Source organism: Dermacentor andersoni, chromosome 4, assembly GCF_023375885.2.
Source record: "Dermacentor andersoni chromosome 4, qqDerAnde1_hic_scaffold, whole genome shotgun sequence".
In the NCBI taxonomy this organism is placed as follows: domain Eukaryota; kingdom Metazoa; phylum Arthropoda; class Arachnida; order Ixodida; family Ixodidae; genus Dermacentor; species Dermacentor andersoni.
Window position 1 is genome coordinate 115,526,385 of NC_092817.1, and position 19,605 is coordinate 115,545,989.

The 19,605-nt window shown below is 44.4% G+C and overlaps 2 protein-coding genes across 3 annotated transcripts in view; one reads left to right on the forward strand and one right to left on the reverse strand.

The window, feature by feature from the left end:
- Nucleotides 1-19: 19 nt before the first annotated feature.
- Nucleotides 20-19,605, forward strand: part of LOC126537516 (hsp70-binding protein 1-like) — a 51,237-nt gene continuing 31,651 nt past the window's right edge. The window contains exons 1-5 of one of the 2 annotated variants that reach the window (XM_055074319.2): nt 20-370; nt 4,175-4,379; nt 5,465-5,677; nt 7,261-7,416; nt 8,501-8,792. In XM_055074319.2, coding sequence (XP_054930294.1) covers nt 251-370; nt 4,175-4,379; nt 5,465-5,677; nt 7,261-7,416; nt 8,501-8,792 — 986 coding nt within the window. In that variant the 5' untranslated portion in view covers nt 20-250. The remainder of the gene's footprint in view (nt 371-4,174; nt 4,380-5,464; nt 5,678-7,260; nt 7,417-8,500; nt 8,793-19,605) is intronic. The other variant, XM_050184597.3, reaches the window with a different exon arrangement.
- The window catches only part of Glys (glycogen [starch] synthase), a 39,146-nt gene continuing 38,982 nt past the window's right edge, over nt 19,442-19,605 (reverse strand). Inside the window, exon 14 of the mRNA XM_055074317.2 lies at nt 19,442-19,546. Coding sequence (XP_054930292.1) covers nt 19,499-19,546 — 48 coding nt within the window. The 3' untranslated portion in view covers nt 19,442-19,498. The remainder of the gene's footprint in view (nt 19,547-19,605) is intronic.

Sequence of the window (19,605 nt, forward strand, 5' to 3'; positions counted from 1 at the left end):
AGCGCAAGAAACTTGCTAGATAGCGAACTATGGAATGAGCAGCTCCCGAATCCCGAAGCGCCTAAAGCTGCCGAAACTTCAAGAAGCACCCAGAAAATCGGAGTGAGCGACGGGGAATGCCTGTTTCTCGATCTATGAGTTAAGTTTGTGAGCTGATCCCGTTGGCAAAGTCACGACCGTGAGTTATCCTGATTCCTAACGTTTAGTATCCGTTTGGAACCAGCACAGCTGCTAAATTTTCACCACAATCATGAGTGGAGACGACAACCCGCGAAACCCCAAGAACCTCCCGGCTCTGCTCAACTTCTGTGTCCAGAACACGGCCACGGAAGGCGCACCGAGTTCATCCACGGCGTCGATGGATCCTGAGGTAAGCTCTTTGGTTCACGCCGGCACCTCTAAATGTAATGGCACGGAAACATCGAGCGATGTAAGCAGCCGGTGTTTGCGTTTCCCTTGGCATCTTTGTTACGATTTCGGGTCTTTCACCTGCAGACGCTTCGAACAAATCGAGCAAAGAAGCTCGATTTGCTTGTGAATTAACGATGAGGTGTTTGGTAATCGTAACGCTGAGTTTAGTGTCGCAAGTTGGCGGCGGCGCACGTCGCATGTCTCCTGCACCGCTGGTGCCTGCGTCGCGCTGCACATCAGCATACGGACGCACGGACCAAAACTGAAAAAAAGAAATATATAATAAACTTCCGCAGGCGTGCGAGCTGCGACCTGCTGCATTCGCTGCGGAGTGCGTGGTTCAAGTTCCGTCTTAAAATTCTTTGGGCACGTATGTGACTGTCTCGATCCCGTTACATGTCATGTAAACACAATATTTTTCATGAGAATTGAACAAACTTCTTTAACACAGAAAGTGTCAGAAACGATTGGCGTACCCAGATTAAGCTTCGGAGTACGTTTAGTTTGCCCATTATTTCGTTAAGTTACGAATTTTTTTAAATATTCGTTTCAGGGCGTACGTTGTATGGTGTGTTCAGAAACATGCGATGCGTTAGCTTCAATAAAGCTAGAAAAATAAAAGACTGGAATGACTATGCGTTTATGCGCCTTATTACCGCACTCGCAATTGTTTTCGACGAGCAGAAACCGCACGTCCGCCGCGCAACAAGCGGTAACTAGAGTTTCTCTCAGTGGTGGTCTACCGCTTTTCACCTTTTAACTACGAAAATCACCCCTCGGAAACTGCAATAAAATTTCCCAATGTTCTTTACATCCCCAAGGGTTTGCAAGTAGTGTACACTTTAAAAAATATGTTAGATATATGCTCTATTCTTTGCAGTCAGCGAAAACATTGTTTAGCAAACCATGTTTTGATCGAAAGAGAGAGTTTTTCTCGCAATACAGGAAAGCCTTCAATAATGTTTGCTCAACGCATGACAGCAAGACAAGTCATATGCACGAGTACCTTGCAAGCTCAGCAGCAGGCGTTAGGATGAGCACTTGTTCAATAAAGCAATGGAAACTGTGCCATGCACGAGCAGGGCTCGTCCTCGACAATATTAGTACAAATTGATACGATGAGCACAGCTCAAGCTTGGGGGTTAGTTAAGTTTCCATTTACCGATGGTTTTAGTTGGAAATTCTGTATTTGGGCCGGCACATCTTAGGCTTACAGTCAGCATCAACATGTGCCATCCTTACCGAATGAAACACGGCAGGAAAACTTCAAAATGGAACACCTGTTGCACGTAATTCTTCAAGGTTACAATGGCATGCCGCTACACATCTGGTCACTAAAGGTGGCATGGATTTTGGTCATTGTGTAAACTAAAAATCCAACTGATCTTGCACTAACTAGAAATGGTGGAAGTGAAGGTGCATGTATTAGTTGGCCCTAAATGACATGCTGGTCAGGTGGTCAGTGCAGATGCAAACTGCTGATTTTGTTTTGTCTAAACAAGCTTGATCAGTTGATATTATATCATTGAGGAGCCGTAATTATGCACTGCTATAATGGTCATGCTTTGTGACAGTTTCTTGCAGGTTGATTTCAGGTGGCAATAGCTGCACCTCCTAGCTGAAATGCCAAGGTGGTCCAATCACAACCTTGATTTCTCATGCAGGGCCACATATTTGTTACGGCAGTGCTTTCTGTTCATCATATTTCACTTAAATTCCCAATTCAGCAGAAAAGAGACTAACATATATGCTGAATCTCCACATATTTATTATCAAGAGCCTGGTTTTTGTACTACCTGAAACTGATAAATGCAATGCGGGGGGGGGGGGGGGGGGGCACTTTAGTGGTGCTAAGGTCCTCAGGTAAAACGGTTTTCTAGGGACCTTATGTGTGGAGACTTTGCAGCACCCTCTTAGTTAATTTAACAGACCGATATATATGGCTGTACCAAAGCCAGTTGCTTCTTTGTGCTGCGCAAGAACTCGCGTTTCATTCCATATACTGCACTGATAGGAATTATTTTTATTTTCTGTATTTCATGGGTTTTCTCAAAGTGTGAAAAAAAAAACAACTAAAAAATAACCTTATTGAAACAATTCCACTTGATGTTTCTGAGCATGCTTTGAAACTATATGAAATATAATTTAGGCTTCGAAGTGAATATTTAGAAGTTACCAGAATTCATCTTTCTATAGTTAGCTAAGCACGCTACAAATGTATCCTATTTAGCACGAGACAACTACAGACATAGCAGTGTCAGCCGCGTCCACTTACAATGTATCACTTTAGAAAGTGGTACGATTTACGATGTACCACTTTTTAGAAACTTGAAGGAAATTTAATCGTTTGGCTTTTCTTCACAAATGCCTGACAGGAAAATTTAAATTTCAATCTACCAAGTTGCGCTCATCCTCTCAGCATTCGAAGAACACGCCACAACCGGGGACATTCACTTGATCCTATATTTGCAAAGACAAGAAAACTTTAAGTTTAGTTTTTCTTCCAAGAACTATTGAGGACTGGAACTTGCTTCCCACCACTACTGTTGCATCAAGTGATATTGTTGCTGCAGTTGAGCAATTTCTTTCATGTTAAACAGAAATGTATAAATTGTGTTTCTGATATTGTTTGTAATGATGGCTTGCAAATTGTATTTGCCATCATATACTTCTTCTATCATTTGTCTGATATATTCATATTGTAGCCTCTTCTGCTTGGGCCAGATTGATGGCTTGCAGTATTTTCAAATAAATAAATAAAATAAAAAGGGTGTTCCAGTTGCATGAAACCCACTCTTTAGTAACATGCATTTTGCAAACAAAAGTGATGCTAATAGAAACCGGTTTGTAAGCCGACCGTCAAAGAGATTATTCATCCAAAACTTCATTTGCATTTTTTAGCGAAAAAGGTTTGTTTATTAGTGCAGAAAATGAATGCCAAGCTTTAGATTTTTGAATTTCTTGTCCGAACTGTGAAACAGATGGACATATTTCACAGTATTTGCAAATTTGGGCCGTTGTGCACAAAATGTTTTCAGAAGCTGTTAGTAGGTTAAATCTTTGTTTACTTTTGCGCACAGTATAAGCATCTTCTATTGACAAAATAATTAACTATCACCTACTGAAGGTTGCCAAAACCGAAATACATTATGAGTACATGGCACAGAAGTTTCAGCATTTTTGCTCATTTTTCATTTTTGCATTGTTTCTGCAAGTCTCTTCTCAAAGTAGGGCCACCAAATTAGCGATTCCTGAAGTCCATTCTGTCAATCTCAACTAGCTTGTAATTTCCCTTTGCTGTCTCTTTAGGAACATAGCTCTATTAGTAAATTATGCTTCTTGAATATCAAAGCAGCCACTTTTGCCTTGAAGTTGGTAATCCAGAAATGATGCAGACAACAGACGATGCAAAAAGAAAATGACTGGTGATGCAGCCCTGAAGTTCTTGTACCAGCTAACAACGACGTCATGGATTTTGACAGCATCTGCTCATCTCCAGTTTGGTTATTGATTGAGAAGGGCTTCACTGCATTCTAAAGGAACCAATGAGTCAACCTAGCAAGTGTTGATAACTTTTTCAGTGGCAGTGAAATTTTTTCGTCAGGTGAATGCAGATATAGCTTTGAGAGAATACTTTATTAGACTAAAGTGATTTAATAGTGCTCTATAGCTCTTTAACAGGCTGCAGTGACCATTTCGTTTTTTGGCCAACCATGCGCAATTTGTATGTTCTAATTATTCTTTGGAATCTTATTTGTCTCAGAGGCGGAAATGGCTGGAAGAGGCAATGTCCGACATGACCGTCTCCCCCGTCGAGGAGATGCAGAAGAACCTGAATGTGATCAAGGAAACACTGAGTCTCCAGCGAGAGAGTGCTGAACAGGCACCGACCGAGGAGGCCTGCTGCACCCTTGAGTCCGCCCTTGAGAGCATCACCGAATACGTTGGTTCCATAGACTACGCCAAGGGTGACTATACTGCAATACTCCATGCCTTGAATCTTCACTAGTAATGCCTGCATCTTAGAAACAGAAAAGGCTTGCCCTTTAGATAAGATGCACTGTAAAACTGCTCACACCACTCCAAAGTAGAAAAACTTGTACACACTGGTGCACAGGTTTTGAGAATTAGTGTTTGGTTGTTCGAGCTAATGGGTTGTAAGGATTCATTTTGCCCAGTTCTATTCCGTTGATCCACTGCTATAGAGCTAAGATAACCGCTTTTGTATACATAAAAAAGTAAATAAGAAAATAAACATTGCACAACAATAAATGGGGGTTACATGGTGTTGCTAGATTTGTTGTCAAAATGTTTCATGTATCGCACCAAAAAAAAAAAAAAAAAAAACCAGGAAGAGTCGTGATAAATATTAAACTAACATCACTCTATGAAGGCTTATGCAACAAGCTTTCACCTTCACCAACATTGCTGCTTGAAAGCTCGAAGGTTTAGTTTGCTAGAAGTTAGTTAGTTAGAAGGTTTAATTAGAAAAAGTAAACTACTTACGTTTCGTTCTCTCTCTCTCTCACACACACGCACGCACACACGAACGCACAAACACACATACACCGTAAATAGTTTACTTTTCTGACATTATTTCTGACATATAATTGAAATTATATCTCCTGACATAAAACAATGTCTAGTGCCTGAATTTCGCGTTCCTTTGTTTAAGTATACCACGTGACCTCTTCAACTATGGTTAACATCAATGGTGTTCCCAACATGTACAATTTCCCAGTTTACGCTGCCACTGTGGAGAGCATCGAAAGTAGTACTACACTTTGTCAGTATGGTTAGTATATATTGTTCGTAACCAAATATGCTCAAAATAGCATATTTTATTACAGGCAACATGCCTCTGTTTACAATGCACATGTGCATTTGTGTTCATAGTATATTGGCGAAGTTATACTTCGTGTGTCAAATACCAGATGTGCATGTGCCAGTCAACACGTGGCTCTTGTTGTGCAAACAGCACTAGTGTTTGTCTATTTGGTGGCTACCTTGTTTAGATTTCTCTGAGCCGCCTATCTTTCTTTTTCTCATACAGATTTCCATAAGATTGGCGGCTTCGACGTGCTCGAGGACCTACTTTGCTTTCCAAACAGCGGAGTCCAGTCGAAGGCTTGTGAGCTGGTTGCCGAGCTGGTACAAAACAACCCTTACTGCCAGAAACAGGCTGCGCAGAGTCTCAAGTTCCTGTTGCAGCTTGTGGACGCCACTCAAGAAGCTGTCCGGCTGAAAGCTCTCTACGCTGTGTCATGTGAGTGATAAGACAAGTCGCAGACTAGAAGTTGTAGATTAGAGAGATCTCTGGTCATGGTAGTAGTACTAGCAAAGTCATAGCCATTAGGGCTGGTAAATGCACGGCTATCGTCAAAGTGAAGCGGAATCTTCCCAGTAGATATGCTGAGATATGCTGCTGGGAAACACTTATTGGTTAGCTATCTTGGTTAATACTGAGGCATGTGGTTGCTATGATGGATGGACATGTTGAAATGCACTTGTGCAATCCAACATGTTGCATTCCCAGCCATGCAACAAAACAAGAGACATGCTGATGTATCCATTTTTGTTGCGCCTCTGGTTATGCCGTCTAATATGCTTTAGCCAGCATCTCTTGAAGCATTGCTCAAGCTCCAAAGTGCCTTCTTTTTTTTTTTTTTCGAAAGGGGTGAAGAGCACGTGCCAGTGCTCCAGCATAGCCTGTCATGTTCGACAACGAACAGCTGGTGTACATAGAGTGCTACGCTCTTTAAAAAATTTACGCCCTTTGGGGCTTATCTTGTGCCACATCAATAATCATCATCTGTCGTGCTTGTATTTCCTTTCTTTAATGTTGCGAGCCTGGCACTTCCAAGTCACAAATGGTTTGCGCGTTATCAGCGTGACACAGCATTCTCGACAAGAAAGTAGCGAGCGCCGAGTTTTCAAGAAAGGAAACGCAAGCAAGGCAGATGACGATTTTTGTTGCGGGACAAATATACACCCTAAAGGGTGCAACCATTTTAAGAATAGTTCTGTGTTCTCCTTCGCTGCCTGAAGAGGGCTGCAGGTGACCAGGACAGCACACAGTAACCCCTGATTTATAACAGAATAGCTTAACTGAAATATTGCTTTATTCAAAGTCTTTCCTGGTACTCACTGCAGTGCGTGGACTTTATTTTAGACCATAGTAATCGAAGCACAGTGGCACAGGATCCCATTTACTATGAAATTGGAAGCATGAAGTTTGCATGGGCCTGCAAATGTCCATGTGACGAAGCATATATGGCAGCCCTTTGCTTTTCTTTTAATCGACCCGCAGATGCAAAGAGCACTGTAAAGATCACTCAACCACATGGCAGCTGCTGGTTGTGCCTACCTGTATAACATGCCTATGACCAACAGACAAGCCAGCTGCTCACAGTTGTCAGCAGAATTCTTCCACTTTCATGTACCAACTATTGAGTGTGGGTGTAGTAGAGAGTACGTTTTACTAGCTCCCGTGCTGTTGGCATCCTCATCCTGCCCTACTATGGCTCATTTAGAGAGCAGTTCAGCACACTTCTGTGGAGACCCTGCACTTGTAATGAAATACCATTTAAAACAGGTAAAACAAATTACACTTCTTGTTGTTCCAATGGCTTCATTAAAATGAGCATTTATTGTACACACACGCATGCACACACGCACCTGTGATGATGCCAATGTTGTAAATGTTGTAGGAATATTTGTATAATTGCCAGCAAACAACAAAATGAAAACAGCCCAAAGACAGGACACAGAAGAATGAAAAGGACAATGCGCCGAGTAAGAAAGATTCATTTCATTGCTTGTGTTACAGTTTGCACATTTTCTTTTCAGGTCTTGTGCGCCACAATATTTTAGTGTACCTGGAGTTTGAGAAATTGGACGGCTTCTCAGTGCTGCTGAGGGCGCTGCAGTCAGAGTCGCCGAGACTGAAAACCAAAGCAGGTTTTCTGCTTTCATCATTGTGTTCCCAGCAGGGGAAAAGCAGAGGTGGGTGTTATTTTATAGTGCTTTCTCTTGAGATGTACGTTCACTTAAATAACACAGCTGATCTCAGTTTTAAAGTACACATAGAGCACACATGTTAATTGTTAAGTTATTGGATGGGGCCTCGTGTTAACATATCTGTATGAATATAAGAATTTTCCTTTCTTTCCTTTCTTTTTCTCAAAAAAGATTACTAAACAGGTCTTACTTACATTGTATCCGCCATAACTGTTGTATTTCTCCACAGACTCAGACTAGGGTTTTGTGTTTAATGGGGTTGTTTTCTTTCTCTCTCTTATTCACATGGCACGTCGGGTGATCATTCTTTTATAACTAGGCATATTAAGAATGTTCCATGGCATTAAGGGAAATTCTGTCTCATCCACTGGATTAGTTTTACAGGCAGGCATAACATACACGACAAATTGCATTGTCATGATAGTTAATTAACAAAGTATCACTAATTTAAAATTTTCACTTTAGGACACACGTTCCTGTTGAGACATTGAAACCAAGCTGTAATGAAATCTACTGCCGTAGTCACACACTCGCTTTCATTGACCTTGAAATCGAAGATCGTTGAAATCGACAAGCACCATTTTCTCCTTTCCACGAGCTTGCATAAACGAACCAGTTAGGCACGCCCACATCAATGGCTTTGGTTTCAGTGGTTATTGAAAGCGAAAGTGTGACTGCGGTATTATCTGTTTAGCAGAAATCCTGTGTTTAGCGCCATCTTCATAAGATATGTTCTGTAAATCTGTTGTAAAATGCATCCATGTTTTCTTTAACACTTCTCAACACTTAAGTCTTCCACAGTGCCGGCACGTGTGACAGTAATGGAATTTGCTCTTGTTTTTTGTTGCTGGTCACGAGTCCCTCGGATTTTTTGTTTTGTGTTTTTTACAAGGGATTTGCATAACGCATGTTTTTCTGTAATAAAATTCTCAGTTGCGAGCTGGTGCACGTCTTCTGTGTCTATTCTATGTCACTGCCCTTTTCGAGCTAGAACAGTGAATGAAATTTGACTTCGATTTTGTTAAATCAATCAATCAATGCATGTGATGTCATATGCTCTCTATTGTAGACACGCTCATCCGAATGGGCTTTGTGGAGCAGTTGGCTGCAATGCTCCGGCACGAGCCGGGCCCCCACCGCGAACACCTGCTATCCGCTCTGGACACGCTCGTGAGTGTATGCCCTAGCGCACGCGACGAGTGCCGTCGCCCCGAGCTTCAGCTGGAGGACACACTCCGCACCGGCCTGGCTTCAAGCCACGGCCGCGAGGAACAGCGCGAAGAACACGACCACAGTACCCACATTCTGGCCACCTGCTTTGCAGACAGTGGGACCGGCGGCGAGCATGCCGAGATGGACAGGTAAAAAGCAGGTCAGCTGGTCGACGGAGCATGTGAACTTTTGGGGGGGAAGAATTCAAGGGGGAAACTGCGATGTGAGGGACATAACATCATCACGTCCTATGGTGTTTTTGTTCCGAGATAAAGGAATGCATCAGTCGTATAACGTCTATCTTGTTCATCTGTGGCAGTGGAAGTCGTCTCTGGTGCATCCAGGGACATACACAAACTGAAGTTCTCTGCACAATTTAGTTAAACCCTTTGTTTTCTTGTACTGCGTTTTGAAGTTTTAACAGTGGCTCAGTAGCATTAGTGTCATTCCGCCAAGCACAATATCGTGGCTTTGGCTTCCAGCTGCTACGTCCATATTACATGTACAGTCGAACCCACTTATAACGATGTTCAAGTGCCACGAAAATGTCATTTTTATAACCGGTAATTGTTATGACCGGGTTGCATGAAAAAATCAAAATATGGTGCCATTCTAAGGACCCTTCTGGCGAAGACGGAATCAAAAACTGTCACGGGGCAACACATACAAAGACTTATATACAACTTCCAGGGAACCGAAGAAGCGCTCGAAGCCATCACCGGGAAATACATCGGAGACGAGCAACAACGGAAGACGCAGCCAGTCATTCACCCGGAGTATGAGGGGGAACCCAATCCGGATTTAGGCCAACCTTTCACCAAGTCGGAGATCGTGACAGCCTTAAGAAATCTCACAAGAAACACGATGCCCGGCAGGGATAAAATTAACAACAAGACCCTCCGTAACCTGGACGACGGGGCGACGGAGAGTTTACTAAAGTATATCAATGAAAGCTGGGAGACCGGCAGTCTACCGGCTTCCTGGAAGCACGTGGACGTAACGATGATCCCGAAACCCGGCAAGCCCATTAACCTACAGAACCTGCGTCCAATCTCTCTCACGTCATGCACGGATAAACTCTTCGAGCACATGGTCCACAATCGTCTCTCGCCCTACCTGGAAGAAGGTGGGCACCTGCCAAACACTATGTTCGGTTTCCGGCCTAACCTCTCCACCCAGGACATTCTACTTCAGCTTAAAGAAGAAGTCATCGATGGCCTCGGCACATTCCACAAGAGTGCCATCCTGGCAATTGACGTGAAGGGAGCCTTCGACAACGTCTCACACGAAGCAGTGCTAAACAGCCTACAGCATACCAACTGCGGACGGCGGACATACAACTACGTCCGGGACTTCCTGACGGGTAGAACGGCGACCATAGGCCTGGGGAATCTCAGGACCGAGAAGTTCCAAATACTGCAGAAAGGAACCCCCCAGGGGTCGGTGATCTCCCCGTTGCTGTTCAATATAGCGATGAGGGGATTGCCAAACCTCTTGGAGAACATCAGGGGTATCTGTCACGTAATGTATGCAGACGACCTGACCATGTGGACGTGCACGGGATCGGCGGGCGAACAACAAGACGCCCTGCAGGAAGCCATCGACAGGACCGAGCAGTATGTACACCGCTGCGGTCTATCATGCGCGCCGGAAAAGTCGGAGCTCCTGATCCTCAAAAAGAGGACAAGAGGGCAGCCTCCGCAGGAGACACCTGACCCAATGTTGACACTAAATGGAGTCAACATACCCAAGGTGGACACACTCTGTATTCTGGGCCTCACTCTCCAGAAGGACGGTGCCGGTCTTGCTGCCATTAAAAAACTGCAAGCGACAGTTACGCAAGTCGCACACTTGGTGCAAAGAGTGACAAACAAAAAGCACAGCCTGAAAAAGCAGGACACAATCAGATTAATACAAGCCCTGATAATCAGCAGAGTCACTTACGGCACCTCGTACCTGGGTCTCAAGAACAGCGAGAGAGACAAATTGAACACCCTAATACGAAAGACCTACAAGCTGGCACTGGGGCTTCCACCGACAATGGCGACGGAGAAGTTACTCAGCCTGGGCATCCACAATACTTGGGAGGAACTAGTAGAGGCCCACAAGACGAGCCAGATAGAGCGACTCAAGCTCACCAGCACGGGTAGGGACACGCTAATAAGGCTGGGCTACCCAGTCGAATATGAGTCCACAAAACAGCGGGTTCCTCTACCCCTGAGGGAGGCCCAGCTGACAAGCTCGAGCCCTGAAGACCAGCTTTGCCTGGTGAGCAGGGCCAAGCTATCAGCTGAGGCCCACGGCATCCTGGACTAGGGACGCCGCCCACCTCGGATGATTTTAGCGTCGGCTCATTTCAACTAATAAAGTTTATTCCTCCTCCTGGTGACGGCAGAGCTGTTGTGAGAAAACTATAATGGCGGGTAGGCCAGTGGCCCTCCCCACCACCTTCCTCCATCTGGCTGCTGATTGTGTTCACTCTTTAACTGCTTCCTGGGCACTTTAATAATGTGTAACAAGCTGCGGCTGTCGGTGTTAAAGAATGGCACTGCTATAACAACTGCAAAAGGGGTCACGGGTGGCAAGCGATATGCGAGCACCACCGAGACATTGCTGTGGTGACCCCGAAAGGGGCCTTAAAAATTGCAAGAAGGTTGCTGCAGTAGCCTGTCAGCTTGAGAAATCCAGAAGAAACGCAGGTGAGATTGCCACAAGCACCTTGCCAGGTACTTCTCACTGGCTTGCATGAGAAAACCTTATGTCAGTCAGCCTTGTATGTTTCATGCGAAGCTTGCCGACATCCTTCTCCAAGGCATCCAGGTGCTCCATGTAGTGCAGTGGAAGGTTCCTCGTGAATGTGAAGCTCTAGAGGGTATAAATCATCTGCCGGTCCTCCTGTGGGGACAACATTGAGGCAGCCTGCCCTACCGCGTCATTACTGGCATCCTCACCGTCGCTATCTGACGCAAGCATTTTTGTGACGATCGCCTCATCGGTTAGAAGCACTTATAAAATAGATAGTTTCGAAATCTTTCTTTCCAGCGCTTTCTTTTCACCGGCAACTTCGGGCATTGATTATGCTCAGGGGGCGGATCAGCCTTCTTCCATTTCGACGGAAATTCAAATGAGGCTGAAAAACTGTGTGGCCAGGAACGATTTTGACGCAACCAACAAAGACGAACGCAAATGATTAAGCTGTTTGCAGAACTGCGCCAAATGAGGAGCCAGCGAGCAACATGTGAGCAATCTGGGAGCAGCGCAGTTGGTGCGGTCCATCCGTGTTTCGGAGGGTGGGGCGGCGCAGAGCTATGGGGCACAGCCCATTCGTGTTCGAAGGGATTGGAGGGCAACAGGAAAGAGGTGTGTAGAGATGGCTGGAAAATGAGCGTGCGGCAGCTGTTGGAGCAGTGACCCATCGTGCAGCAGCTTGAATTTCTCATTTTCTTTTTTGCTTTTCAAGGATTTCGCATTTCACTACCTTTCGGCTCGGACATCCAGCAGCCAGACTTCATCGTTGTAACCAGTAATGCGGCATTGGGGCATTGTAGTAAGCGGGTTATTTCACCATAGAAAGCATACAAGTTGACGGTGCGGCAGCTTCTCATTGTTATTACTGATATAATGTTAAAACCGGTATCTTTATAAGTTACATAAATACCATGCAATGGAGCGTTGCGCATTCATCGCAATGTAGGCATTTATAATAATACAGTGCAGGGTGTATGGCGTGGTACAGACTCAAGTGTGGATATCTACAGACTCAAGTGTGGCACACATGGTACCACATGGCTGGTACTCCCCACTGGAATGGCCACTTTTCACCACGAGAAAACAGAGTTGTACACCAAGGTACAGGAAATCAGAGAAGCCCATCTGGTAGGCCAGCAGGGAAAGGCTAAAAAAGCACGATAGCGGGTCGCTGCGTTTTAAAACATATCAAATATTACGTACAGAAGAGCAGCGCGCCAACAAAATCCCCACACATTGATGGAAGCGCTACACCAATTGTGCCAAACTGCGCCGTGACAGAAATGCTACTACATGCTGTGCCAAATTGTCGTTTATTGCAGATATTGTGCCACTCCTCCACCGACACACACCTGCTCCAAATTAACCAAGCATAGAAAAAAAAAAGCCTTTTGTGGTGACACTCAATTTTGTTGCTTTTTAGAATGCTAGCTGTACTACAGAAACGCCTAATTTTGATCTGTGTGGTGCTTTGTTCACATAGTCTTTACTTAATGCCATGGCCGTGGCAGCAGGGGCACTTTGCATTCACTCGTCCCTGGCCCGTTCTGCATCCTGGTGCGTGTTGTCGCAAAGTGCGTGATGCGCACAATTTTCATAGTTTGCAGCTTTGTGTCTACACCATTCCATTAAGTAAGCACACGAGCATACATTGGGTGAGTTCGCAGTCGTTCCTGGCAGATTGACCGTGTACGATACGCTATGACTAGCATGCGCTTCAAGCACGTGAGCTTATCCAGGCACATTATTATTAATGTGCCAGGATACATTGGGCGGCTGTACGTATTCCACTTGTGGACATGAGTTTAGCAGATGAAACGGACCACGAAGCCAAGGACAGCATGCCAAAACCATAAACGAATTGGGCGGCTGTACGTATTCCACTTGTGGACATGAGTTTAGCAGATGAAACGGACCACGAAGCCAAGGACAGCATGCCAAAACCATAAACGAATTGGGTGGCTGTACGTATTCCACTTGTGGACGTGAGTTTGGCAGATGAAACGGACCACGAAGCCAAGGACAGCATGTCAAAATTTGAAGGGCCACACATCGTATTCGCACACCAGCTCCCCCCATACATACACATTCTGAGGACTCTGGGGCATGAATATTTCACCCGAGCGTATGCACAACGGAAGCCACGCGAGAGGCACCAAGCAGTTATGCTCCAAACCAATACCATCAACCTACAAGCACATCCTATAACACTATTGCCTGCAATGAAGAACACTACCACCGCCGCATAATGCTGTCACGCAGAAGAAAGCTGTAGTATGGCAGAAACTCCAAACAAACACATATCCATACTTGAGTCTTTACCATGCTGTACATTCTGTGCTGTATTCTTATAAATGCCAACACTGCAATGAATGCGCAATGCTCCACCATATGGTAAGGGCATGTGCAAGCACACCGGAGCTCACACCCATAATGCACCCCACCACATAAATGGCTATGGGAGGCAGCACTGTCCAGCTCAGACTTGATGGACCAGCTTGAACTAGTCAACCAAGCGAGAAGGGCAGCTAAGGCCGCTGTGTTTCTGAACTGAAGAGACCACTCACTGTAGAGTGGAGGAGAAACCTCTGCTCGCTTTGCTTGCATGCTGTTCTGCATAAAGTTTATTTTCTCTCTCTCCACATTACAATTTGGTGTGATACAAAAACACTTTTTGCTGAATCTTGTGCGCGCATTAAAAGAACAGGTGGTCCTCCACCATGGCTTCTTTCACAGACCTGTGTTGCTTTAGGATGTTGAACCCAGTCAGTAAGATGATCAGTTCATCAATCATTCAATCAATGATTACATTATATGTGCAACTCCATCTGGCCTTACTCTGCAGCCATACAACTTGGGGTATGCCAGCAAAGGAGGACATTGAGATGGTCATAAATACCATAAAACCTGTAAGCATGTTTCTGAACCATTGGGTATGAACCAATAGGTGTGCTACATTTGGTTGGCATATAGTGTTGATTCAACCACCACGTGACAATATCTTGTACTGCTCTTCTGACCACCTTGTACACTGGTACAGCTGGATTGGATGCAACTCTCTACAGTTTACATATGTACAGCCACTTTGCAGTGGCATATTTGGAATGCTTTAAGCATTTTTCTTTATCCTTATGCATGCAGCAATAAACAGCTAATTGTAATTATTACCACTGCTCTTCTCTGAATGGGTGTGTGAATGAGAAATATAAATCAATTGAAAGGAATTCTAAAGCTATTATCACATTTTAATTAAAAAGCTGTTAATCTTCCTTTACCATTCTGCCTACCCCCCCCCCCCCCCCCCCTTCCCCCTTAGTGTAAAGTAGCAGGCCAAAAGGCAGGTGCTTTGTCTGGCTGGGCTTACTGCCTTTCCTCTCGTTAAACTTATGATGGTAGCCATTGTTACTATGGCTAGTATGTAAATTATTGGAGCTGAAATGGGAATGCTAAGCATTCAACTGCATATCGGCTCCGTACATTTTGCTACCAAAAGCTGCGGCTGCACAAGTCCTACAACATAAATCTGAACATGCAAAAGTAAGCGCAGGGGCTAGGTTGGGCGAGACCAATGGGCAATTGCTCTGGAGTCCTTACAGCCACTTTTCATCAGCCTGCTTATAAGGCTTAGAAGCATTCCCTTCCATCTTGGTCCATGCAGTAGTAAACAGTAAATTTTGATTTCGTGCAAAACTGCCAGCAGGTCAATCTTGTGGCTGTTAAAAAAATTCGGCAGAACCCATCTCTTGATGGTAATGCATTTAGCAATTGAATCAATATACCGGGTGTTTCTGCGAAGACTTTCAGCAATCTTTAAAGATTGCCTGTGGCAGACAGCAGAGTCCATGAGCTGATCTGCTTGAAGAGGTGGACATTACTTGCACAAAGCAACTGAATGAATAAATTAATTAAGATAAATGACTAATTAAGTTTCTAACTAATTAACTCACCGCACATATTGCAATTTACAAATTCTAGCCGGGGAGTTCACAAGGTGGATACACTCGGAAATAATCGTGTGGATGACACCATTTACAAGATATGCGCCATCAAACTTTTGGTAGCAATGCACTGTCATTCCACTTACTTCTTTAAAGGGGCCCTAAACTACTTTTTATCAGAGTGGAGAAAGGCATTTGAAGTGAAAATAGGCTATTTCAGAAATACTTTGCCACAAAAAAATACTTCAATGCGTGCAGCAGAAGCGGAGTTATTGGCAGTCAAACATGGCCTCCGCTGTGCTCCCGTTCCTTCTTCAATGCCTTGCATGTGAAGGCTACGGCACAGTGGGGCGTGCCCACAACACTCCACCTTCTAAATGTCACCATTGCGCACAGTACTAATTTCATTTTGGGGATGCTAAGACTTCCACCTTTGGTACCTACAATGCACTAAAAAACATAAGCCAAACGCAGTTTTCCTCAGCGAGCTGCAGTACGCTTAGCCAGTGGATTTGTGGCAGCACTCCACGGCGGTACCCCACGGTGGCCGAGGTATCTATGCCATGTAGCTGACCGCAGCTTGATGTCAGCTATCGCCCAATAGCAGCCGTCTAAGGGAATGACAAAATAGTGCGTCCAATGACGAAATAGTACGTCTAGAGGAGAGCGAGGACAGGGCCTTTTGTTGAAAAGAGAGCGTTTAAGAGAAAGGTGGCTTTGCAATCCACTTGCGGGCTCCATGCGCTGTGTACAACAGCAAAACTTGGCCGAGATGTTCACAGCAGCATATGCTACCCACGGACTATGTTATTTCAGCAAGCCCGAGGGGTGGTTCAGGGCCCCTTTTAATTCTAGTGACTGTTGGGAGCGAAACGTTGATTTACAGCTTGGACTAAATTGGTAAAACATTAAAAAAAGAAAACTAAAAAGAAACATGGTTTACAAATCCGTAACTCTGCAGCAAAAACAGATAATGCAGTTCTGTAAACTGCATCCGATAGAACATTCAAAAGCAGACGAGTTTGATATACGTATCAATTTCTATTTTACGTGGATTTATTATAATGCATTATAATAATATTTATAAAAACGTCATTTTATACATTGAAGCAAATAGTAACTGGATCACCAATGTATTTTTTCACAAAGTTCAGAAATTAATATCTTGAAACTGGTGTCATCCTGAGAACTTGTTACAACTGGATCTGCCTTGTGAACTTCCCGGCTACAATTTCTCGCTTGCAATATGTGCCATAAGGTAATTAGTCAAAAACTTTAGTGATTTCTTGTTAATTAGTTAATTATGCATTCCAACTGCTTGTACAAGCAATGTCCACCTCTTCGAGTAGACCAGCTCATGGGCTAGGAAATTTTTTTTAAATTGCTGGAAGTCTTCACTGAAGCATCCGGTAGTGGCACAATGATTGCCACCATCAAAATAAGTTATTTATGAGGCATGTACTGCAGCGGGACTCCTGTTTCATGCTTCCCTAAGAACACTTGGTGCCATCAATTGTCATGCAGCAGCCACGCTCCTCTCTCGTGCTTCTTTCTGGACACACTGTGCCATCTATACTCTTTTACAGTAGTTTCTCACAGCACAACCAACGCTGCAAGACCTGTGAGCGCAGATTCTTGCGCAGCAAAATGTAGTGCCGTAGTTCGGACCCCGTTGCTCGACTAAATGGCCTTGACAAGTGGTCTCGTTAGCAGGTGCTTACATCGAAGCTTTGCTGCTAGTAGTAGGGAGACTTATTGTGCGATTTTGCCTCGTTTCTTAAATAAAATGTCTATTGAGGCTCTACAATACTGAAAATAGGGTTCTCCATTTGTTTGAATGAAAATGTACAAAGAACACAATATTAATGCAACGCTGTCATATAGACGTTAATTTGCATTTAAAAAGTACAAACAATTAATTGCTTTGACAGTGGCTAGATTCATAGGTGTAGTTGGCACAGTCACAACTCCGTGGAGGACTCCTCCTTGGGTAGGGCCTTGTCCGTCCCAAAAATGGCATCTGGAGACTTGCTTGTGGTACCTTACCAGGCTGCTCAGTTATGTGAAAGGAAAGAGTAAGATAGCATTGAACATGGTTGTAATGGTGTGTAAGGAGTGCGGTAAACGTGCACGAATTCTAATTAAGAAAACTGCTGCACTTACAAATGTCAGCAAGCACACTGGGTTCAAGTGGACGTTGGAAGAGGGATCAAGAGGTGGCGCCACCATCCTTTGCGACATGCTGGACGACTGTTCTTTGTAAGCTCTCCTCCTCCTCCTCCTCCTCTGTATCTTAATATATCTTGAAGACTCGCACCTCTTTGGTGTCAGAGTGAATATGGGATGAATTCTCTACTGCTGTTATCACAACTGCTGAACTCTCTGCATAGTTGCAGTCTTCGTAGATGCTGCTGCTGCCTGCGCTGCAGCTCTTGCTGCTAGCAAACAACAGGGTGCGGAAGGGGACCTTTAAGATGTGTTCGCCCACCCGATTGGTCGAAGAAGCCTGTAACTTCCAAGTGCTGCAAGAACCTACTGAAACAAAATATAGTGATGCTTCCAATAAGTTGGCGCATGGCCTCCAAAACTTAAAGCGTAGTGCGTTGGTGCCTGTGAATGCTGAGAATTGTTCTCTCACATGCCCAGTGACACATACTCAATGACCCAATTTGGCGAGAGGTTCATTGAAGAGCAGCACATAACCAGTGCATTTGTGGTGCAGCCTGCTAACGCGCCGGGTTGCTGTCCTTGAGGAACACTCTGATGCTGGTTCGATTCTGCTCAGCTTCGGAGAAATTTAAGGAACCTTTTTTGCGATTGTTGAGCAGCGCATTGCCAGTGTCACATACCTGGTCACCCAAGTTGGCGTCAAAGACGTTCATTGAAAAGTGACACACACCTACCGGAAGATACCCAGCGACCGAAGTTGGCATCAAAGGGTTTCATTGAATAGTGGTACCTACCCAGTCTTGCATCTACAGTGACCCATGTTGGCGTGAAAGAGCTTCATTTAGGAGCAGCAGATATGCACACGTTGCCACATATTCAGTGACCCAAATTGGTCCAACGGTTGGTTTCAAGCCCTGTTCCCACAGCATAGGAGCCCAATGTGCTACCCATTCAACCATGGACTACCCAGTTACCCAAGTAGGCGGGAAAATGGTCAGATGCAGTTCCTTACAAACATAAATACCTAGCTAGCCCACAGAAAGTGTGTGAAGTACCCTAAAACTGCTAATGCGTTAAAATGTCATTTGTCTCCAATAGAATTGTAATTTTTGCCGCAAACTTCTGGTCATGTTTAGAACAGTCTCCTCAGAGCAGGTAACGAGGGCATCATCTGTGGCCTCTTATTCCTGGCACTGCGAGTGAAGCAGCAGTGGCAGCACAACTGCAAGATCCTGTACCTACTACTCTCTTCCTCCTCTGGAGTCATAGCTTGCCTTCTTCACAACGCACACTGGGGCAACTCAATTTTATTTGCATGAACTTTCCAGTAACTGTGTGATCGAATGAACTTTCTTTACTATTTATAGCATCACCATTTGACATGTTTGTCAGACTTTTCCTGTTCCATAAGTTGATGAGGTAGTGGTAGTTTCAGGTACATTAAACCAAGTTTGTAGACATTGTGCCTATGGATGGCCAACCAAAGTTGATATCATTGTTGCCATGCATTTTCGTTTAAGCAAGTTTCATTTATCCGGAGTCCACTGTACACCACCAAATGTTGGACTTCACTTGTTTCTCTTCCACATTTGGGAAAATGTGAAACCATTGCAGGTGGAAGCTTTGCTAATTTAGTTTCTGCTCGAAGAAACCAAAATGCTGTCACACTCTGCCAGACTACTTGGCACAGTAGCATGTTCGCAGATGCTCAACCCTGTAGCCTTTTTTTTTTTTTTTTTTTGTCATTGCCACAGGAAGTTGTCTGCAAGTATAACCCAGCCTGCCTACTCTAACCTTATTCAAAAAATCCATCCTAAGCTATCTTATCCTAATCTTGGAATAGCCATTTGTATAAGTTGTGCAAAGTCCTGCTGCCGATGGATGCAGAATGGCCGTTTTTATGAAGTCGCTACGAAGCAATGCATAAGTATGTGCTGTACAACTGCAAAACAGATGTGTTTTATTGCTTCGGAGTAGAAGTGAAGATGGGTGCTCCAGCGTCACTTGAGAAGAGAACCTGCACTGGATGACAATACCGGTGACCTTGTCTGGAAGAGAGACATTTTACAGGTTTAATTAAACGTGATGAGATGAACTGTAGACACTG